This window comes from Trichechus manatus, unplaced genomic scaffold, assembly GCF_000243295.1.
Source record: "Trichechus manatus latirostris isolate Lorelei unplaced genomic scaffold, TriManLat1.0 scaffold00170, whole genome shotgun sequence".
Classification (NCBI taxonomy): Eukaryota; Metazoa; Chordata; class Mammalia; order Sirenia; family Trichechidae; genus Trichechus; species Trichechus manatus.
In genome coordinates, this window is record NW_004444106.1 from 4,982,023 (window position 1) to 5,005,835 (window position 23,813).

At 40.5% G+C, this 23,813-nt stretch overlaps 1 protein-coding gene across 6 annotated transcripts in view; it reads left to right on the forward strand.

Annotated features, from left to right (window-relative positions):
• The window catches only part of PILRA (paired immunoglobin like type 2 receptor alpha), a 27,408-nt gene extending 3,744 nt beyond the window's left edge, over positions 1-23,664 (forward strand). For 3 of the 6 annotated variants that reach the window (XM_023741083.1, XM_023741088.1, XM_023741087.1), the window contains 6 exons: positions 14,767-14,967; positions 21,709-21,739; positions 22,822-22,871; positions 23,096-23,148; positions 23,321-23,327; positions 23,438-23,664. In XM_023741083.1, coding sequence (XP_023596851.1) covers positions 14,767-14,967; positions 21,709-21,739; positions 22,822-22,871; positions 23,096-23,148; positions 23,321-23,327; positions 23,438-23,469 — 374 coding nt within the window. In that variant the 3' untranslated portion in view covers positions 23,470-23,664. The remainder of the gene's footprint in view (positions 1-14,766; positions 14,968-21,708; positions 21,740-22,821; positions 22,872-23,095; positions 23,149-23,320; positions 23,328-23,437) is intronic. The other 3 variants (XM_023741084.1, XM_023741085.1, XM_023741086.1) reach the window with 3 other exon arrangements.
• Positions 23,665-23,813: the final 149 nt, after the last annotated feature.

Below are 23,813 nucleotides of genomic sequence, written 5' to 3' on the forward strand. Positions count from 1 at the left end.
ACAGGCATAACTGGGGACAAATTTTCAGTCCTTAAAACTGGGGGATTTGGTAAAATTATGAGCCCCTAGTCTCCCTTCCTCCTTGGACACCTCCCAGGATGCAGGCAGCAGGCTTATATCATCCCACCAGGCCTTAGCAGAGATCAGCAGATTCTTCTCTGGGGAATCGGATGGGCCCAAGAGAAAAGATCTAGAGATCCTACGGATTACAAGTGACAAGAACTTTCTCCCTTACCACACACACAGAGCTTCCAACCAGTATGGCTTTCTGCATACTGGGAGCTGAGGGGGCAAGGGGATTGTGGTGTCATCAGTGCCCTAAATACCCCAGTCAGGCACAAACCCTTGCCTTAGCTGTGCCTGGGATGCCCACGCTAGAATCCCCATTTTAAAATATAATTAAACTAAACATTTAAGGAAAGCTTCTCCTATGAGACTCAGCAAAACAAATAGGTGGGGAGGGGATCTGGAATAAACCAAAACAATACAAGGAAAAGAAAACCTCAAAATAACTATCATTCTCTTATTCTCAGAAATTTAAGAGAAGATATTGCATGTATGTCGCAAGAAAGGGTGCTTCAAAAAGGAGCTTTCTAACAACTTGGAAAAGGAGGGTGTCTTAGTTATCTAGTGCTGCTATAACAGAAATAGTACAAGTGAATGATTTCAACCAACAGAAATTTATTTTCTCACAGTTAGGAGGCTAGAAGTCCGAATTCAGGGTGCCAGTTCTAGAGGAAGGTTTTTTCTCTTTGTTGGCTGTGGGAAAAGGGCCTTGTCTCTTTTGAGCTTCTTCTTATGGGTGGTCTTCATGTGGCTTGGCATCTCTCTTCCCTATCTCTGCTCCCTTGCTTGCTTGTTTAATCTCTTTTATACCTCAGAAGAGATTGACTTAAAACACACTCTACACTAATACTGCCTCATCAACATAGCAAAGAGAACCCATTCCCAAATGAGATTATAACCATAGGCATAGAGGTTAGGATTTACAACACATATTTTAGGGGGACACAATTCAATCCATAACAGAGGGTAAGAATGGTTGTACAACTCTGAGAATATAATCAATGTCACTGAATTGTACATGTAGAAATTGTTGAATTGGTATAGGTTCTGCTGTGTAAATTCTCAACAACAACAACAACAACAAAAATACATTATAAAAAAAGAAAGAAAACCCTATGGAGCACAGTTCTACTCTGATGCACATGGGGTCACCATGAGTCAGCATCAACTCAATGGCAGTTGATTTTACACGTACTAATCCTTTGTTAGACGTCCCTGGATGGCACAAGTGGTTTTCACTCAACTACTAAGCTAAAGGTTGGCGATATGAACCCATCCAGTAGCATCACAAAAGAAAGGCCTGGCACTCTGTTTCTGTAAAGATTACTGCCAAGAAAACCCGATGGAGCAGTTCTACTCTGTAACAAGTGGGAGTTATGAAACAGAGAAGAGAGAACGCTGTGAGGAAAAAATGTCAAAGAAATAACTGAAGAAACACTTTCAGAATGAGTCATCAAAATGAGTAAAGAAAATTTTTTTTAAGTTGCATCAAGGCACCAGAAGTTGAAATTGTGAAACACCGGAAGATCCAACAAATTTCTAAAGAGGAAAGAAATAGACCACTTACAGAGATTCAGAAACCAGAATGGTTTTGGCTGTCTCAATAGCAACATAGATAACTGCAGGACAGTGGATGAAAACTTAAAATTCCAAAGGAAAATTATTTCATTCGTTCATTTAACAAATATTAATTGAATGCAAAAAAGAAGAAAAAAACCACAGCAATGGCGCTTACATTCTAGTTTAGGAAGAAGACAAAATAAGTAAATAAATCCTGTATATATGTCAGGTGGTAGTGATGAAAAGGTATAGAGAAAAACAAAAAACAGAAAGTGGGGTAGAGATTGCTAAGGGGGTTATTTTACACAGATTGTACAGGGAACTCATTGCCATGGAGTTGATTCCAACTCATAGCAACCCTATAGGACAGAGAAGAACTGCCTCATAGGGTTTCCTAAGCTGTAATCTTTATGAAGGCAGACTGCTACATCTTTCTTCCATGGAGCAGGCAGTGCTTAACCACTGCCCCACCAGGACTCCTTATTGCATTGGGCAAATCTGCTGCAAAAGACCTCTTTAAAGTGTTAAAAAGCAAAGATGATACTTTCAGGACTAAGATGTATCTGACACAGCCATGGTATTTTCAATCACCTCATATGCATGTGAAAACTGGACAATGAATAAGGAAGACCAAAGAAGAACTGATGCATTTGAACTATGGTGTTGGCGAAGAATATTGAACATACCATGGAGTGCCAGAAAAATAAACAAGACTATCTTTAAAGAATTACAGCCAGAAATGCTCCCTAGAAGCAAGGATGGCAAGACTTTGTCTCACTTACTTTGGGCATATTATCAGGAGGGACCAATCCCTGGAGAAGGACATCATGTTTAGTAAAGTAGAGGGTCAGTGAAAAAGAGGAAGACCCTTGATAAGATGGATTGACACAGTGGCTGCAACAATGGGCTCAAACGTAGCAATGATTGTGAGGATGGCACAGGACCAGGCAACATTTTGTTCTGCTGTACATAAGGTCACCATGAATCAGAACCAATGCAACGGCACCTAACAACAACAATGAACAGGAAAGACCTCTAGATATTAGTCTGAGCCCCTGCAGGAAACAACCACTCAAACAGGTAATTGAGGAGAGTTTTGAGTGGGATTAGTTTAGAGAAACAAATCAAGGATGGTGAGACACCCTAGGCCTAACAGCAGGCCTGAAGGAGCAAAGGGAGGAAGTTTTTACTAGAACCCTCAAGGAACTATAGAGACAGAAGAGGGTACCAACTGGCAAGGAGCAGTGGCATACCCAGCCTGCCCATCAGGGAGAGAGTCAAGGAATGAATATCCTGACCTGCTCTCCTCATGCCCTCCTTCTCCTGTGGGATTTCCCATTGGCCAAACCAGAAGCCAGACAGCAAGAGAGCTGATAGGTGCCATCCACCAAGGCCAGAAATCACTTCCATCTGATTTCTCCCGAGGCACAGAAAGAAATCAGACAAAAGCCTCAGTAGGAAGGTCACCAAGAAGAAGTAACAGAACATCTGATGTGTTTGAGGATGAAAGAATGAGAAGTGCATAGACAACAAAGCAAATTAAAAAATAATGATTAACTCCAATGAACATTAGAAGTCATACAGAAAAGGAAATGTATTCATAGACACCACTTTCTGTGGCTGAGACTAGCTCATGCTCAGCTAAGAATAATTATTTACTCAAATAATGTAAACATTGAATATTGACCCAATCAAAATTATGGCATACTGTTGAAATAATTTTATATAAATTATGTTAGAACTATACGGGGAAAGGGGGAAATGGAGAAAATGGGAGTGTAAGACCTCTAAATCCTCAATTTCAATAGTAGGAAGTGAATAGATACTACCTAAAGCAGCAAAATCAAGGAACAGCAGTATATGCATGTCATTGAGGTGCTGAATAACTTTTAAAAGTTAAAACAATGTTAGAGATTTATTAATTGATCATATAATTTGCAAATTGGACAACACACGGTATGAGACTGTGTGTTACACCTGAGATGAGGCAGTGTGGAGTTTTTACAGTCTGAGGAACAAAGAAAGTCAGGGAAGTCTAAGCAGTTTTGATGAGTCTTTTGAATATTTCTAAAAATGTCTCTTGAAATCCTTTCTTCTTCAGAATTGTATTTGGTTAAGAAGACAAACAATATAGGTCTCGAGGGGTCAGTGCCTGTCTTGGAATGTAGGAGTTAAAGAGCAGAAACTGTTAATTACACATAAATCTACAGAAACAAGCTAATTACTGTTTCTAAAAGTTAGGTTACTTATTATCTTAAACTTTTTCTCTGTGACACCAGGTAGCAGCCATGCTCTTCCAGGCTTGGCATAAGTGACTCCATCTTGTTTTTAGCTTTCGGCTACATTTTCCCCTTTTGATCAAGCCTCCACTAGGAGGTATTGATCGCCCACACTGGAGTAACCTTTCTTCTTCAAGGACTTTTAGCACTTGTTGACCATTCTGTCGTTTACCTTATTTTAGTATCATTTTACCTTGCATTTATTTTTTTCACCTTGCCATGCTATTAGTCCTCATCTTCAGGGTGAGTCGTTTCAGGGTTTTCTTAGTGGAAGATTTAGGTTAAATATGTGGAACTCCTTGGCCAGCCTAAACGACATTAACTAATACCTGTCTATCAAAGGGCAAAAAATTACACATAATTTTTTAAAGTTAAAAGGTATGAGTGATTAACATCAGTTGTCTGCAGGGTGAGTAGTTTAGGTGCACAACATTCTTTAGAGGTACAGTCAAACGCTGCATAATGTTTGTTTGGGCAACATATATGTCCATGATCCCATAAGTTTATAACAGAGTTCAGAAATCCTAATCGGAGAACTGGACGTAGCAGATGTAACCTGACATAGCGAACACAACAGCTTCCAGCACACAACCCGTGTATGTCATGTCTCTAGTATACAAAGCGATCACACTGCTAGGTGTACAGTACATATATAACCTATAATACATACGACTTGATAGTCACAATAAACACTTGTGTTTGTACTGTACTTTCTATCATTATTTTAACGTGAATTTTCCCTACTTACAAAAAAGTTTACCGTATAACAGCATATGTTTCGACTTGTAGGCAACAGCATCCAATTTCATGTATCGTGTGTCTCTTGAGTGTTGTAGCGTTATCTCTCTTTCTGATTTTCTTTTGAAAATATTACCACGAAGTGCATCATGGCTCCCAAACACAGCAAAACCAGCACTAGGGATAGCAGCAGCAAGAGGCAGAGGAGAAGTATTGATTTGGAAGTGAAACAAAAGCTGATTAAACAACATGAAGGTGGAAAATCAGTCAATGCTATTGCTCACAATTCAGGCATCTCACACTTGACAGTCACGATGGTCATCAAAAACAAAGAAAAAATTCTCCAATCTGTTAAAGGACAGTTTCCAGTGAAAGCCACAAAACTAATGAAAATGGGACAGGGACCTATGTCAGATATGGAGAAATTGTTAATGACGTGGATTGAGGACCAAGCACAAAAGTGAATCCCTCTCGGCACATTAAAGATCACTGCTAAGGCACGAAGCTGGTTCAAGATGCTTGAAGAAAAAGCAGGACCGGACTGTGATATTGAGTTTAGTGCTAGCTCTGGGTGGTTCAAGTGCTTCAATGTTTTTCAACAATTGCATAATGTGAAAGTGAGTGGTGAGTCTGCAAGTACTAATGTGAAGGCAGCAGAAGAATATGTTGAAAATTTAGATAAACTATAAAGGGAGGTGTAATGGTTTGAATTATGTCCCCCAAAAAATGTGTATATCAGTTTGGCTGGGCCATGATTCCTGGTACTGTGTGATTTTCCTATACGTTGTAAATCCTGCCTCTATGATGTTAATGAGGGAGGATGGGTGGCAGTTGTGTTAGTAAGGCAGGACCGGATTGACAAGACTGGATTGTGTCCTGAGGCAATCTCTTGAGATATAAAAGACAGAAGTGAGCAGTGAGACAGGAGGACGTCATACCATCAAGAAAGCAGTGCCGGGAGCAGAGCATATCCTTTGGACTGGGGTCCCTGTGCCGAGAAGCTCCTAGTCTGGGGGAACACTGATGAGAAGGCCGAGAGAGGGAAAGCCTTCCCCTGGAGCTGACACCCTGAATTTGGACTTTAGCCTACTTTACTGTAAGAAAATAAATTTCTCTTCGTTAAAACCATCCACTTGTGGTATTTCTGTTATGGCAGCACTAGATGACTAAGACAGGAGGTTATTTGCCCCAGCAAATTTTTAATAAGGATGAAACATCCTTATTCTAGAAGAGATTGGCTGAAAGGACCGTCATCCATAAGAAGGCCAAGTCAATGCCAGGTTTTAAGGCTTTTAAAGACAGACAGGGTTGTTAGAAGGCAATGTTGCTGACTACAAGTTAAAACCATTTGATATTTGCCATAGTGAAAACTTCAGGGCTTTTAAGAGCATTAACAAACACACCTTACTAGTTTATTACAGATGCAATAAAAAGTCCTGGATAACACAAATGCTGTTTCAGGATGCCCTTCAAAATTGCTATGCCAGTGAAATGGAGAAGTACTTCTTGGAAGAAGGAATACCTTTCATGCTTTTGCTAACTGTAGGAAATGCTTCAGGATATCCCCTTTTCACTGGTGACCTCCACCCCAACATCAAAGTGGTGTTTCTCCCACCAAACACCACCTGTTTAATACAGCCAGTGGACCAAGGTGTTACGGCAACATTCAAGGCACCTGAGGAGGTCCTTTGCTCAGGCTATTGCTGCAACTGATGACACTAGCAAGACACTGATGCAGTTCTGGAAGGAGTACATTTACCATTGAATAAAGAACCTTGCTTGGGTCTGGGATGATGTGACCATAGAGTGCATGAATGGAAAAAAATATTGAAGTGATATGTGTATGACTTTAAGGGATTTGTAAAGGATGATGAGATTGCAAGGATTAGTAGAGCTGTTGCCAACATGCCAAACAACAACCTGAACTTAGACATAGACGATGGCGACATTGAAGAACTCTTAACAAAGGAAGAGTCACTGGAGCTAGAGCAACAGCAAATAGCCAAAGAAGAGGCAAGTAAAAAGGAAACTGCAGAAGCAGAAGAAGAACAGATGCAGAAGAGGTTCACTGTTAAGGGATGAGCCAAATTCTTTGCAGACCTTAACGGCTTCTTGAAAAGTGCTGAAGAGATGGACCCAAACACTGAACGCTTTTCACTGATGAAAGGAATGCTCATGCAGTGTTTGCTACATATAAAGAAATTTATGAAGAAAAGATAAAGCGAACTAAACAAACAACACTGGACATATTCCTGCAGAAGCCAACACCTCCCCAAGAAGAGCGTCAGCCAAGACCTTCAGGCATTACAGGAGATGATATTATCATTGTTGGTGAAAGTTCATCAGTGGAGGTTATTCCACCTGAAATTCTTCCAGTGGAACACTATAAGGAATTTGAGAAGAGTGATGTGGATAATACTGATCCTCTTTGTTAACTTGTGTGTGATATAGGCTAAGAAAGTGTTTACATAAAAAGTTTACAAGATGAAAAAAAATTTTACAGTTTAAAATGAAATTTAAAAGTTTAAAAATTAAAAAAAAGTTTATAAAGTAGCCTAAGGTTAGTTTATAGAAATAGAAGAAGAAAAGCATTTACTGTACATTTACTGTGTATTATGCTTGGTAAGGTAGAAGGTCAGCAAAAAAGAGGAAGACCCTCAACAAGATGGACTGACACAGTGGCTGCAACAATGGGCTCAAGCATAACAACTATCATGAGGATGGCACAGGACCCAGCAGTGTTTCGTTCTCATAGGGTCGCTGTGAGTCGAAACCAACTCGATGGCACCTAACAACAACAGCAATAGTAATTTAGTGTAAGTTCAGTATCTTGTAGAACATAGAACTGTAACAGCAACAGCCTCCAGAGTCATTCAACACTATGTTAGCCCTGCAAGCTCCAACTGTGGTAAGCAGATTACGTATTAGCCTATGTATACAGTAGTGTATATTTATTATGTATTATTATATTATGTATACAGTATTAATCCACTTAACCCATATATTACCAGATACATTAACTGAAACACAGTACTGTATGTGTACAGTATCTTGGCAATTTAGTCAATACAAGTACGCTACAGTATCCCATACAGCTTTGCTAAGTATGTATATAATACGGTGTTCGCACTATGTCCAAATTACATAACATCCTATTTCACAGAATGTACTGTGGATGTTAAGCAACACATCACCATATAATATTTGATTAACAAAAAACAACATTTTATAATTATAAAGATAGATACAAAGATGAACAGAAACAAGCAAAGGAAAATTAATATTTTTTTCTTCTATCATCCACCCCAGGAACCAAACCAGTTATTTAGAATTTCAGATAAAGAGAGAACAGGATCAGTGAGGTTTCACACTATGCACTGTATATGGGAAGCATAGTGAGTGATATTAGTACTATGATCAGGAATATAAACACAACAATCAGTTTTAATAATGGCACAGGTGCATCCTTGTGCAGCAGTAAGAATGTCAAGGGCTATTGGGTTTTGAAGAACTACCTCTCTCATCATAGTCATTTCAGCATTCATTTCTTGGAGTCCTTAGGCAGAACCATTTAAAGCACTCTGAACATATTTAGTCCAAACCTCGACACAGTTTACAATAGTCTCTAAACCTATTTGGGTAAGAAAATAGAAGCTAGTTGACCATACCAATGAAATACAAATTTGGACCACTGAGCTCTTAAGAAGGGGATATTAGCGGAAGAGGCAAGTCAGTTAATACTTGACCTTGGGTCCAGCCCAATCCTATAGTATATCTGTGAATTCTTCCAGGTGGAAGCCAAGGCCAAAGGTTAGAGCCACATAACCAGTATGTGTCGTTTTGGGCTAACCAACAAATGCCTTAGAGTCACAACCAATCAGTGGCAAACCAAATGGTAGCTTGAAGAGAACTAGTGACTATACAATCAGAGCTTTGAAGCCACGCCATGTCTCTGGCAGTCTTTGGATCGTGTTGTTTGCTGTGGTTGGCTTGTTCCCAGCAGGGAGAAGCTGTTTGACTTAACCTCCTGGCTTGAGGCGTCAGCCAAATAAAACTGTCCCATACTTGTCGGTAGAAGCCTCTAATATGGGAGGTGATGTTTAATGGTTTTCGAAGGGATGTTTTAAATCTTTCTTGAGCAACCTTGAAGTCTAAAGCCTGAGTGTTACTTAGATAAAATGTCAAATTGTGTCCTTTGTTCAATGGTGGATGTGGTATAGGGCATTGAGCAACAGAAAATTTTGCAATGGTAAGATAATTTAGGACACCTGATTCTTTCTTAAATTCCTTAATTAATAAGTCAAGAGCTATCTAGTCTGCCCCTTGTAAGGGGGACATTCATCAAGGAAGTCCCAACTGGCTAGAAATAGGCAGGGCTACACAGATCTAATAAGCAGTTTGTTTAAATTGATGAGTGTAAATATCAGCCCAGGTTAAAAAGTCATTTGTAGAAGAACAAATAGAAATTAAGAAATCTGGTGGTAGAATTAGGAAAATAACCACATTAAAAGAATACATTTTAGTCTTCTTTAACTCAACGAATAACCTGTTAAAAACCAAACCTGTTGTCATCAAGTCGATTCCGACTCATAGCGACCTCATAGGACAGTGTAGAACTGCCCCATAGGGTTTCCAAGGAGTGGTTGGTGGATTCGAACTTGCTGACCTTTTGGTTAGCAGCCAACTGCTTAACCATTGTGCCACTTGACAAATAGTTTTAAATCCCCAATAGGATTGCTTTCTCAAGGGGAACTTGAGGCTCTTTTTAATTGAGATAAATGAATCGAAGGTTTTATCCCCTTTGGCTTGGTTGTACAAGGGTTAGTAAGTAGGACAGGGTAGGATCCCTTCCAGCGAGGTTATACACTGTTTTATAATTGATGTCTTTTCCAATAGATGGATTCTCCAGGCAGCAGGTCCTTAGGTTCCTGGGAGCCTAAAGCAAGCTCTTGTCTGTCTAAGGTTGCCTTGACCTGTGAAGAATAAACTTGAGCATAGTGCATTAATCATTAATAATATTTAAGAAGATCCAGTTGAGTTATATTTGGATCTATAAATTTAACAGGAGGCAGAATCGTGGGGTTTTGGTAACAATTTTATAGGATGTGAGTTTATGTTTTTTTTTTGTTTGTTTATTTATTGTTGTAGTTTAAGTGAAAGTTTACATTTCAAGTTAGTCTCTTTTACAAAAATTTATACATACATTGTTATATGACCCTAATTGCTCTCCCTATACTGTGACAGCACACTCCTCCTTTCCATCCCTGGTTCCCCATGTCTATTCACCCAGCTCCTAACCCTCTCTGCCTTCTCATCTCACCTCCAGCCGGAAGCTGCCTGTTTAGTCTCATGTATCTACTTGAGCTAAGAAGCACAGTCTTCACAAGTATCATTTTATGTCCCACAGTCCAGTCCAATCTTTGGAGTTTATTTTTTTTAAAGAGAGTTGACCTTAGGTTCAGTAAAACTAAAGGAAGGACTTTAGTCTAAGGCAGTTTTAAGAACTGTAAAGTTTAGCTATTTGATTTTTAACAATTCCATTTGTTCTATCTACCAACCCAGAATATTGAGGATGGTAAGGGCAATGTAATCATTGATGAATGGGAAAGATTTGGCATATTCTTGAATTATTTGCCCTGTGAAGTGTGTCCCTGGATCAGTATGCAATTCTGAAGGAACACCTTAACATGAAATTATTTAAGAGCTTTTTTCTTTTTTTTAATTGTGCTTTAAGTGAAAGTTTACAGCTCAAGTTAGTTTCTCATACAAAAATTTATACACACATTGTTATGTGACGCTAGTTGCTATCCTTATAATGTGACAGCACACTCCTCCTTTCCATCCCAGATTTCCCGTGTTCATTCAACTAGATCATATCCCTTTCTGCCCTCTCATCTCGTCTCCGGACAGGAGCTGCCCATTTGGTCTCATGTATCTGATTGAACTAAGAAGCACACTCATCACTTTATGTCTTATAGTGCAGTCTGATCTTTGTCTGAAGAGTTAGTTTCGGGAATGGTTTTACTTCTGGGTTACAGACAGTCCCAGGGACATGTCTTCTGGGGTTCCTCCAGTCTCAATCACACAATTAAGTCTGGTTTTTTTACTAGATTTTGAGTTCTGCATCCCACTTTTCTCCTGCTCCATCAGGGACTGTCTGCTGTGTTCCCTGTCAGGGCGGTCATTGGTGGTAGCCGGGCACCATCTAGTTCTTCTGGTCTCAGGTTGATGGAGTCTCTAGGATTTTTTTGCTATAAAAGTAGCAGTTGCTTTTCTGAAAGGAAAAGCTTCTACCCAGTGAGAAAACATATAGATCATTATTAAAGCAAACTGATAACCCTGAGAAGGGTTGGGTGAAATCCGTTTGCCGTACTAACATAGACCCTGAAGGCTGTAGAAAAGGACCAGGGAGAGGATTTTTTAAAGTATTTTCCAGGATTAAACAAAGGACAGGCCGGGCAAGACTTGTAAACATCTGTAGTGGCTTTTTGAAACTTACCCCAACAATAGTTTTGCATAATTTGTATCATTTTATCTACAGCATAATGACTAGCTTCATGTAATAGACAAAGCATTGGATAGTGTAAGGATGAGGAAAGGACAATTCTTTCATTTGGTCTAACCTATAACCCAGATTTTAGGTGTATTTTGCATCCTTCCTTTGTCCATAAAGCCTTTTCCCAAGGTTCTGCATTTTCTTGTTTGGTTATTAAATCATCTTTTGAAAACTGAGAAATATTATTAAGTTGTGGCTCAGTTATTTCTGACAACACAACTTTATTTGCACAAATTTGGGTAGCTGCCTTTTTTGCCATACGATTTGTGAAATGATTTCCTTTAATTTCTATAGAAGTAAGTTCCTTTTGGTGGGCTTGTATTTTAATAACGGCCAGGCCTTTATTAAAGGTAATAATACCAGGTAATAATAATGTATCTCATAGTTTCTTAACGAGCTGGCTATTTTTAATTTCAGTCCCTGTTAATATTAAAAATCCCTTTGTTTCTATAACAGTCCGAAATCATGAATAACTCTAATCACATATCAACTGAATAAATATTGGCTGTTAGGCCTTTAGCTACATAAATAAATGTAGGCTCAAGTTAGAGCATACAAGTCTGCTTAGTGGGCTGAGGTGGCTTTAGGGAGGAGTCCCAATTCTATTACTTTAGTAGGGGAGACTACCGCATAGCCAGCCTGAAATATGGAGGGGTTTGGGAAAGGTTTAATATATGACCCATCTACCAACAAAACAAAGTCAGAATTTTCTAAAGGAGTTTCTTGGAAATCAGACCTGAGAGTTAGTAACTGTTCAGTAAGATTTAGGCAGTTTGCATCAGCTCACATGAGTCTGTGACAGGTAATAAAATGGCTGGATTTAGGGCTTTGACACACTGAATGTGAATGTGAGGAGAGAAAAATAGAATAGCTTTATAGATAGCCATTCAAATGGTGGACATGTGCTAGGTTGCCCCAGAATTTAACAAAGCAGCAACTGCTTGGAGAACAAAAATATAAAGATTATTTTCCATTATATATCAGCAGTATTTTCTATTAATTTTGCAGTGGCTGTGGTAGCTCCCAAGCAAGGGGGATAGGCACAAGCCACTGGATCTATATAACACGCTACAAGTCTTTACTGACCATTATTTTTTTTGTGTGTTAGCACTCTAAGGCTAGTCCTTTCTCTCTCATGAATGAACAGTAAGAAATCTAAATTACAATTGGGACATCCTAAAACCAGAGCAGAGTGAAGAGCACATTTTAAATTACCAATAGCTTTATTTTCATCTGAACCCAGAATCAGGGGATTAGGTGTATTTTTCTTTAATAATTTGTATAAGGGTTGACCTATTAATGAAAAGTTTGGAATCTATGTCTGACAATAGCCACACAACCCTAAAACTCCTCTCAATTGCCTCTCAGTTTTAGGAGGTGGGCAGTTAAAGATTGTTGTTTTCCAGCTGGAGTCTAATGCGATACATTTGATAGAAAGAAGGTGACTCAAATATTTAAGTTGAGTAGGGATCAGCTAAAGTTTTTCTTTAGAAGCTTTATGTCCCTATGAGCTAACCGGGTTAGTTAACAAATGCTGTCAGAAATATAATCAGCCTGAGTTGTAGAGCAAAGTAAAAGGTTATCAATATATTGTATAAGGACTGATTTCTTAGGGAATTGCGGATGTTGTAAGTCTGCATGAAGAACCTGAGAAAAATAGCTGGGGGGCTCAGTGAAACCTTGGGGCATAGGAGTCTAAATAAATTGCTGATTGTTCCAAGTGAAAGAAACAAATATTGGCTATCCGGATGTACCAGGATGTTAAAGAATGCACTGTGTAAATACATTACTGTAAAGTAAGTGGCTTTAACTGGTATTTTAGCTAATAATAAATGGGGATTAGGGACTACAGGGAACCTGGGTATCACTATTTGGTTTATTGCCCTTAAATCTTGAATAAATTTCCAACCTTGATTGTTAGGTTTTTGCACTGGGAACAGAGGAGTGTTCAGAGGCGTAGATCCTCAAGATTCTAATTTATTGTGCAGAAAAACAAGCTTGTCCAAGGAGAAAACTCCCCATAATGGACACTGATTCTCTAAACTGTTTAGTTCTGGGTTACAGACAGTCCAAGGGACATGTCTTCTGGGGTTCCTCCAGATTCATCTATGTTATAAGATGTTTTGCGGACTCCTCATTATTCTTTATAGTTGCATAGTATTCCGTTGTATGTATGTACCACAATTTGTTTATACATTCATCTGTTGATGGGCACTTGGGTTTAAGTCAGTTTTTTAAAATCTTTGTTTCAGAAAATCATCCTTTTCATAGGGTTTTTAAAATTTATTAACCTATAATTGAGTATATACTCATGATTTCAACAGACTCTTTTTCTTGTTGTTAGATTTGTTAAAGGTTTTTCTGTTTTCTTTTTGTTTTTCCCCTAATAACAGTTTCTGCATTTATTAATCCTACTGCTGTTCTGTTTCCTAATAAATTTATTCCTACATATGTTTTCATTGCTTTGTTCTTCTGATTTTCCTTAGGGTATTTTTTCTTTGGAAATTGAATGTTTTTTTCATTTATTTTATTTCTTCCTGTTTTAAATAAGGAAAGTGTTTAATACCGTGAATTTAGCTTAGAGTATAGCTTTAGTCATATCCGAGAGGTTTTTCTAATATGTATTACTCTGATTTTTATTTTCTAAATAGCATGTTATTATATTTTTTTTGACTAAGTAATTTTAAAAAAATTTTAATTCTCATTCGAGGGATGGTATTTACACCTTTATTATTAATTTATAATAAAAGTGGTCAGTGAATTTGGCCCACACTAATCTGAAGATTTTATTGGAATTTAATTTTTTTCCTTCCTGGGAGTGCGTGTTTTAATGACTCATTAAACATTGAGAAAGAAGGTACAATCTGTTTGTAGGACCTAAAATTTAACCTTAAAAACGTATTTCCAATATACGCTAGGTGTTTTACAGATGTCCTCTCACTTAGAAACAATCCTATGATTTAGCCATTTTTATCCCTAGTTTGTGGAGTCTCTGGGTGGTGCAAAAGGTTAGTGCTCTGGGCTGCTAACCCAAAGGTTGGAGGTTTGAGTCCCCCCAGAGGCATCTCTTAAGAAAGGCCTGGTGATTTACTTCAGAAAAATGAGCCATTGAAAACCCTGTAGAATACAGTTATACTCTTATGCACATAGGATCGCCATGAATAGGAATCAACTCCACTGCAGCTGGTTATCCCTATTTGTAAGTGATAGTAAAATTAAGTTCCAAGTCCACAAGGCTGGTAAGTAGTAGAGTTGGTATTTAAACTGATTGGTCTGAATCCTGGAGCCCTGGTGGCGCAGTGGTTAAGAGCTACGGCTGCTAACCAAAAGCTCGCAGTCTGAATCCACCAGCGGCTCCTTCGAAGCCCTATGGGGCAGTTCTACTCTGTCTATAGGGTGGCTATGAGAGGGAAACGACTGGACAGCAACGGGTTGGGTTTGGTTTCGTTGGTCTGAATTCTAGCCTTTCGCATTTCACCGTGTTACTCCCTTTGTGTGAGAGTTGGAGAATCCAGTCGCTCCACAAACAGGATGTAATCTTTCACCCAAATACCTCCACCCCTCCAGAGAAGAATTTGCAGCCAGTTGCCAGCACCACCACCCAGGGCCCCACCACCACCACCACCGCGGAACTCGGCGTGGATGAAAGGAGCTCAGTCCCTGGGCTTCTGAGTCTGGGAGCCAAGGTTGGAGTGGCAGTGGCTTGCGCTGCGTTCATAATCGCCATGTTGGGACTGATGATATTCCTCAGGTGTAAGAGAAGAAAAGGTACGTGGTCCAGGACCCCACCCTGCCCCGAAGCTTCCCAACTGGTGTTTCCTGGGGTGTGATCTGAGAGCTCACCTGCATCAAAATCACCATAGTTGCCTGTTAAAAATGCAGATCAGTGCTGGGAGAGTCAGAATCTTGGAATGTTGCTTGGGAATCTGCATTTTTTTTAAAATATTTTATCGTGTTTTTGGTGAAAGTTTACACAGCAAATTAGATTCCTATTCAACAATTCTTACACAAATTGTTCTGTGACATTGGTTACAGTCCTTGAAATGTGTCAGCACTCTCACCATTCCACCCCATCCGTCCAGTTTCCCTGCCCCTCCTTGCCTTCTCTGCTTTTGTGTAAATGTTTGATCTCGTATAGTTGATTGTTTAAAGGAACACATTCCTCATGGGGTGTGTTCTTTTACTGTTTTTTTTTTTTTTTTTTTTTCTCCTTTTTTTTTAAATTGTACTTCAGGTGAAGGTTTACAGAACAAATAGTTTCTCGAAACAGTAGTACACATGTTGTTTTATGACATTGGTCAACAACCCCATGACATGTCAACCCCCTCCCTTCTCGACCTTTTTTCTTTTTTTTTGGTGAAAATATACATAGCCAAAGACACACCATTTCAAAAATTTCTACATGCACAGTTCAGTGGCATCGACTACGCTCTTCCTTTATTGTTTATTTTACAGGCCAAGCTTTTATTTAGCTGAAAGGTGACCTCCGGGAGTGGCTTCTGTTCCGGGTTAAAAGGTTATATCTTAAGGCGATAGTCTTAGGGGTTTCTCTAGTCTCTGTTGGTCCAGTAAGTCTAATCTTTTTTACGAATTTGAGTTTTGTTCTACATTTTTCTCCCATTCTAACCAGGACCTTCTGTTGTGTCCCTGGTCAGAACGGTCAGTAGTGGTATCCTGGCACCATGTACTTCTTCTGATCTCAGGCTAGAACAGGCTGTGGTTCAAGTGGGCCATTAGTCCTGTGGACTAATTTCTTCCTTGAGTCTTTGGTTTCCTTCACTCTCCTTTGCCCCAGACAGGAAGAGACCATTAGTTGTTTGTTAGATGGCCTCTTGCAAGCTTTTAAGACTCCAGACACTACTCACCAAATTAGGATGTAGAACATTATTAACTAAGTTATGCTAGTTGACCTAGTTGTCCCATGAGACTATGTATGGTCCTGAGCCTTCAAATCCAGTAAATCAATCCCAGGAGGTGTTTGGATATGTCTAGGCAGTACCCATAACTGTGCCCTCTGTGTGCTTTATTGTATATATGAATATATATGCAGCACCTATAAACATGTATATACATATGTCCACAAATATACCCATATATGCACACACATATACTTGCATACACCTCTCCACACCCATATAGCATACATATCTACCTATGTAACCACTCAGAAATTTTTTTGCTTGTTATTACTGTTGTTGCAAAATTGTGTCTGTTATAGCATTTACTGCGGTTGTCCTTTATTCTTGCATATTTCTCAGTGTCTTCGTTTACCTTGGTCAAGTCGTGCTGACTTCCCCCATATTTTGTATTGCCTTTCCCATCACCAGAATTAACACATGTATATTATCTAGTAAGTGATTCCCTCTCCATCTCTCTCTCATCCCTGGTAACCATCAAAGAACGTTGCTTTCTGTGTGTATACCTATTCTTGACTTTTTATAAAAGCGGTATCATGCAATATTTGTCTTTTTGTGTTTGACTTCACTCAGCATAATGTCCTCCAGATTCAGCTATGTTTTAAGATGCTTCACGGACTCATCATTATTCTTTACCATTGCATAGTGTTCCATTGTGTGTATGTACCACGATTTGTTTATCCATTTGTCTGTTGGTGGGCACTTAGGTTGTTTCCATCTTTTTGCTACTGTGAATAATGCTGCAGTGAACATAGGTGTGCATATGTCTATTCGTGTCACTGCTCTTATATCTCTAGGATATATACCTAGGAGTGGGATGGCTGGATCATAAGGTATTTCTATTTCTAGCTTATTGAGAAAGCACCATACCATTTTCCATAGTGGTTGTACCATTTTACAATCCCACCAGCAGTGTATAAGAGTTTCAGTGTCCCACAACCTCACCAGCATTTGTTGTTTTGCTTTTTGATCAGTGCCATTTTTGCAGGGGTGAGATGGTATCTCATTGTAGTTTTGATTTACGTCTCTCTAATGGCTGATGATCATGAGCATCTCTTCATGTGTTTGTTAGCCACCTGAAAGTCCTTTTTGGTAAAGTATTTGTTCATGTCCTTTGCCCATTTTTTGATTGGATTGTTTGTCTTTTTGTTGTTGAGTTGTTGAAGTTTTGTATATATTTTAGAGATTAGACCCTTGTCAGGTATGTTATTACCAAAAAAATTTTTCCCGATCTGTAGGTTTTCTTTTTACTCTTTTAGTAAAGTCTCTTGATGAGTGTAAGTATTTAATGTTTAGGAGGTCCCAGTTATCCAGTTTATCTTCTGTTGTTCGTGCATTTTTAGTTGTGTTAGTGCATTTATGCTAAAAATTAGGACCCCTAGCTTTGTCCCTGTTATCTCCCAGGAACTTTATAGTTTTAGGTTTAACAGTTAGGTTCTTTGATCCATTTTGAGCTAGTTTTTGTATGGTGTGAGGTATGGATCCTGTTTCATTTTTCTGCAAATGGAAGGAATCTGTATTTTTAACATGTTCAAGAAGCACTGCCCTAAACCTATCCCTGTCCACACAATCTGATCATTTTCCAGTTCTTCTCCCTTGACTTGATTATTGCTCATCAATCCTCACCCTTTGGTTCATGGGGAGAGGAGGGTCTGCCCTGGAAAAATAAAGAGAGAGCAGAATGGACAGAGAATTGGCTCAGCTCAGCAAGCACTGCTTGAGAGCCCCCTCTCCTGGGCCTGGCTTGTAACTGGAGAAACAAAAGTAAACATTGACCCAGCCTTTAAGGAACCCAGTCTGAGGAGAGAGGTCTGGGGGGTAGGGGGTAAGAACAGTCAAGACAAGGCCTAATTGCCTCATATGGAAGGAGCTATGATAACACTTAACAAGGTTGGGAGGAAGAAGAGGTGGTAGTCAGGGAGGGCTTCCCAGAAGAAGTGACACATGGGAAAAATTGCAAAGAAGAAAAAAGAATTAGCCAGGCAAGTGGGGAGAGTGGTGGAGAGGTCACTGTCCTTCCAGGCAAAAGAAACTATTCCAGGAACTGTAGTAGCTCAGTATCAGTGGAGGAGGCAAGAGATGAAGAAGAGGCAAAGGCCAATGGAAGAGGACACTATAAATCACGCCCAAGAACCTCTGATCCCAGAGGCAGCATGAAGCAGCAAAGTGACAACCTCAGCTTCATGTTGCAGATCCATTATTCTTTGGTGGAGGAGCTGGAGATGGGCAAGACCGGGATTATCTAATACAATGGCAGTACAGATGGAGGGAAAGGGCGAGCTCCTGGAAAGATTTAAGAGCAAAACCAGTAAGACTTGGTGATTGGATTGATGTAGGGGTGAGAAGGTAGGAATAAGTCCCATGTTTTCAGCTTGGGGTAAATAAGGTTATGGTGAAATCACTGAGTAAAATAGAGAACAGGAGGAAGACCATCTTTGCGGGGAAAAGATGATTAGCTTAGTTTGGGATATGTTATGTTTGAGATACCAGTGTAGGATCAGGACAGAGATATCCAGCAGAAACTGGAATGCACGCATTTAGAGCTCAAGAGAGAGGGCAGGGATAGAGGCATTGACTATTGTCTTAGTTATCTAGTGCTGCTATAACAGAAATGCCTCAAGTGGATGGTTTTAACGAACAGAAATTTATTCTCTCACAGTCCAGGAGGCTAGAAGTCCAAATTCAAGGTGCCAGCTCCAGGGGAAGGCTTTCTCTCTCTCTCTGTCAGTTCTGGGGGAAGGTCTTTGTCATCAAACTTCCCCTAGTCTAGGAGTTTCTCAGTGCAGGGACCCTGAAGGACGCGCTTTGCTCCTGACACTTCTTTATTGGTGGTATAATGTCTCCTTCCTCTCTGCTCACTTCTCTCTTTTATATCTCAAAAGAAATTGACTCAAGATACAACCTAATCCTGTAGATTGAATCCTGCCTCTAATCTTGCCTCATTAAAATCATAGAGGTTAGGATTTACAAAGCAGGATAATCACACAGATCACAAAATGGTGGACAGCCACACAGTACTGGGAATCATGGCCTAGCCAAGTTGACACACATTTCTGGGGGACACAATTCAGTCCATAACAACTATTTATACCCCAACACTTTCCAACATTGATTTGAATTTACTTTTTGCAAAGAGAGGAGATTAGCCCTATCAGATCTTAAGGCACAGAGGTGAAGACATGAACTATGGAGTCTGCAATGCCTGCATTCAAACCCTGGCTCCACACCCTAGCTAGGTAAACAGTACTATTGCTCTGAGCCTCAACTTCCTCACTGGTAAAATGGGGACAATAGTACCTACCCAGGGGTTGTCATGAGCATTTAGAATAGATCCCACCACAAAGTAAGTACTATATGAGCATTAGCACCTATAATTGTTAAACTACAATAATTAAAATGATGAAATATTGGCATATTAATATACAGATAAACCAACGGGAAAAAAAGAGAAAAATCCAAATATATGCAGGATGAAAACAGACCCAAATATATTCAGGAATTTAGTAGATCAAAAAGGTAGCATTTCTGATGAATGGGAAAAGGTAGGTAATTCAATAAATGTTGCTGGGACAATTGGGTAGCCAGCTGAGAAAAAATAAAGTTGTCTCCCGACCTCATAATTTGCACCAAAATAAATTCTATGGAAAGTAAAGATTTAAATGAGGAAAACAATAACCCTAGTCCTAGAAGAAAGCATGTGAGACTATTTTATAACCATGGAGTGGAGGTGACGTCTCTAAGTATGACACAAAATCCAAAAACCATGAATTAAAATGCTGTAAATTCAACTACATAAAAAAAAAATTTTTTTTCTTTTTAAATCTACAAGACAGAAACCACAGTAGTAGTCTGCTGAAAATGAGAATGAGGCTCAGAGACTTGAAGAGAAAGTTTGACATAGTCACAGAGGAAATGGGAGATGGTGTTTGAGGGTTCAACTCAGATGAGAAACCACGAATCTGTAAAAGCACTCTTAAGTTTATCAGAACTATTAAACTATTAAGTTTATCAGAATTTTAGGACTTGTATCAATTAGGAATTATGTTCAGCTGCTAGCACCAGAGACCAGAAGTAACAGTGGCTTAAATAAAACTTTTTTTTTTTTCATCCTGTAAAAGGATCTGGAGGCAGACAGCACAGGCCACCGTGCTTAGGCTCCCAGGCTCCTTTTAGCTTTCTGCTCCACTGTCCCTGGTACTGGCTTCCATCCTCAAGATTGCCTCATGGTTCAAGATGGCTGCTAGAACTTCAGCCACTATTCCTGGGTTCCAGGCAGGAAACAGGAAAGAGAAGAAAAGGACAAAAAAAAAAAGAATATGCCCTAGCTGTCTGTCTCCTTTTTAAAGATCCTTCCTGAAAGTCCTACCCACAACTTCTGCTTATATCTTATTGGCTAGAATTTAGTCATATGTCCCACATCTAAGAGAGGTTGGAAAAGTAGTCTTTTAGATGAGCACATTGCCACTCCAAATAAAATAAAATAAAATAAAGATTCTGTGACTAAGTAAGAAGTAAATGGATGTTGGGTAGGCAGATAGCATACCCTGCAGTAGTACATATACAAGACTGGAGATTTGTCAGCTAAGTGTGGCAGAAGGACAGGGGAACACTGGAGGTCAAGGAGCTAGTGAGACAGCATAGTTGGAAAGGAGAGGGGTCAGCAGCAGATCAAAGGACAAGAGTTCAATGCGGTCAAAGAACAGGTACAGTGGGAGAAAAACAAAAGCAAGCTGGAAGGAAAGAAAGTATGAAAATGATAACTAGCATTTAATATTTCAGAATTATCAGTCCCAGTGATAAAAAAAAATTCAAGGTATGGCTGAATGGAATGGAGGTGGAAGTCACTGAAGTTGGAGGGGAGCTGTGAGTCCCGTGTGTTCAGGACTGTCCTCGTAGATGATGAAATCTCCCAGGATGCTGTTGGGTAGAAGGGAAGTCTGTAAACCAGGGACCAGAATCCTTGGAAAATAGTGTAGAGATTCAGAGGATGAATATGGAGGAGTGGTAGAGGCAGACAGCAGAGGATTCAGTGAAAGAAGGATGGGCCCAAGGGTGGGAGAGGAATGGCCCAACAGTGGCATTCAAAATCTAAGCAACTGCAAAAATTAGTCCAAGCCATGAGATTCATGGGATCTGAGAATCAGAACAGCTACCCCTTAGAAGGAACACAAAAGAAGCTGTGTCCGGTTTTTGTTAGGGCAAGGAAAGAGGACTCAGGGAAAGCAGGGTGCCCAATATTAGAAGGCACCAGTTTAGGGGGATGAGTGGGAAGCTCAAGGAAGAAAGAAGGCAAAGGGGATGAGGTTGGGAGACAGGCTAGAGATGACGGGTGGGGAGAGCGGGGACAGAAACAAGCCTGTCTTATGATCTGCTGTGGAGGGCAATAGGGAGGACAGATGTGGGCTGGCCTCAGGGTGGCCAGCTTGGACACCAGCTCTCTGAGTCCCAGGCCCTTCCCACACTGGTTTTAACAGAGCTGCTCTGACCTCTGGAAGGACTGCCTCCCAGAGCATGAAGGAGCAGGGACGGGCGGGATGGAGAAATGCTGGTTTCCATGAATGTCCAGCCACATTGACTGTTTTGGTTCCAACAGGTCGAGAGACTAAAGCCAAAACCTCTGTCAGGTGAGTGCTTTTCTTCCCAAAGGGGGACCGCTGGTTTGGGAAACAGGAAGTTTCCTCAGAAGAACAACACAACATGAGCTATTCTTACAAGGAAACTTCCTGTTCGGAAACATCACAGCCCCTCTCATCCTCCGAATTTCCCAATCCATGTCCTCATCTGTCCTCTAAGGAGCCATGCTCTTAACTTCCTGAGGCTCCATCTCCTATTTCTGCAAAACGAGAACAGGAGATCAAAGGGTGGCAGCACTTTCTGATTCTCTTTTCCAGAATGTCTCCCTTTTTTCTCTCTTGTATCCCTTTTCCTCCCCATTTCTAAGCTTTTCCTTCTGTCTATCCTGTGTTCTCTCATCTTTGAACACCACCCTTCCCTAACACATCTACCTTTTCCATATTTCTCTTCTTTCTTGCTCTTTGTCCAATTTTCCTTTTCCCCTGGTGAAGTACAGGAAAGGGGCTCAGAGATTCCTCTGCCTCCTCCTCATCCTGTCTGCTTCACTTCCTAGCCTCGGCCTCCCTCTTCTGTACCAGCCCTAGCTCTTCTTTCCTTTCCTCAGCATACTTTTCTCCTGAACCTCAAATCTCTTTCCTTTTCTCCTGTCCTTTCTTTCCATCACCATAATTTGCCTTCTCGCAGCCCTCCTCCCTCCTCTCTCTCTACTGCCAGGTGCCCTTCCTTCAGTCTCCTTCCCTGGAAGCCTCCTTCAGGGACCAAGGCCTGAGCACCTGTCCAGAGGACATGAAACGAGCTTAACTGGTTTTTATTTCTCCCAGTTTTAGTCAAGCAGTGCCAACAGAGAGAACAGGAACTGACCCTTCCTATTTCTCTTCTTTGTGTCCCTTTCTGATAAAAGCAGCTTCCCTAGAATAGTCCACCTTCAGCGAGCACTCAGGGACCCCCTTCTGTACTATACCACAGAGGGCCTCAGTTCTTCTCCAGACAGCATCCTCTGAGAGCCTAAAACCTCCTGAGTATGTTAGGGCAGGTTGGAGAGCACCCCACAAAAAGAACTAGCCCCTGAAATATGCTTTACTCTTTTCTGCACAGCCTCTAATACATTCCCCACCCTCTCGTTCCCATACAGGGGGCCCTTCCAAAACACCGAGGAGAAATATGAGAATACTGGGAATAAAGGTAAGTCCTTATCACCATCTTTTCCTAATTCCCACCCTTGACCCTTCCTATTCTCCAAACAGTCCCTACCTTTATATATATGTGCCCCCTTCTCAATATTCTGTTCTTTCCCATTCCTCACCCCATCCATCTCCAATGACCTTTGACCCTGACCTAACGGATAACGTTACTGCTGAAACCCTCTTCCCGTTTCTCTACCCTGGCTGTCACTCACCTGACTCTAGCACACCTTGATTCTTCCCAAGGACAGGATACAGACCCCAAGCTGGACCACAAGGTAAGAAGCTCAGATGAGGGCCTGGAGGATTTAAAGGGAAGCTTGGGGAAGGTGGGGTGGAAGTAGACAGACTGTGGTAGCAGCCCAGTTCTCAGGCTGTGAGATCTCTGGCTTAAGATAAGGACAGCTCTGCCCCACTGTCTAATGGCTTTCTTTTTTGGGATTTTCCCAGGATGATGGTATCGTCTATGCCTCCCTTATCCTCTCCAGTCCAGCCTCCCCAGGAGCACCTCCCCGCCAACCTCCCCATGGGATCCCCCAGGCAGAGACCCTATACTCTGTCTTAAAGGCCTAATGAGTGGGATGGCCCTCTTCACCTGAACCAAGACTGAATGATGACCTCGTTAGAGTAAGCTATGCAGAGAGATCACAGCTTCCAGTAATAACCAAGACCAGACCCAGGCGCCTCAGAAGTCAGCACGTGTTGAAGGGCACCAGGGATCGGAAAGAAACAGAGCAATGTACCGCAATTCCCTCTTCAACTTCCTCACTCTTACCAATAAAACAAAAACAAAAGTACCTAGAGAATTTGTCTGAATGCATCTAAGGAGAAAACTGATGTCACCTTCAACTTCTGTCCCTCCCACAAAAAATGAACTATAATAGATACCACACCCAAGACCCCTCCTCTAGTACTTTTTTTTCCAGTGACTGCCTCAGGCCAG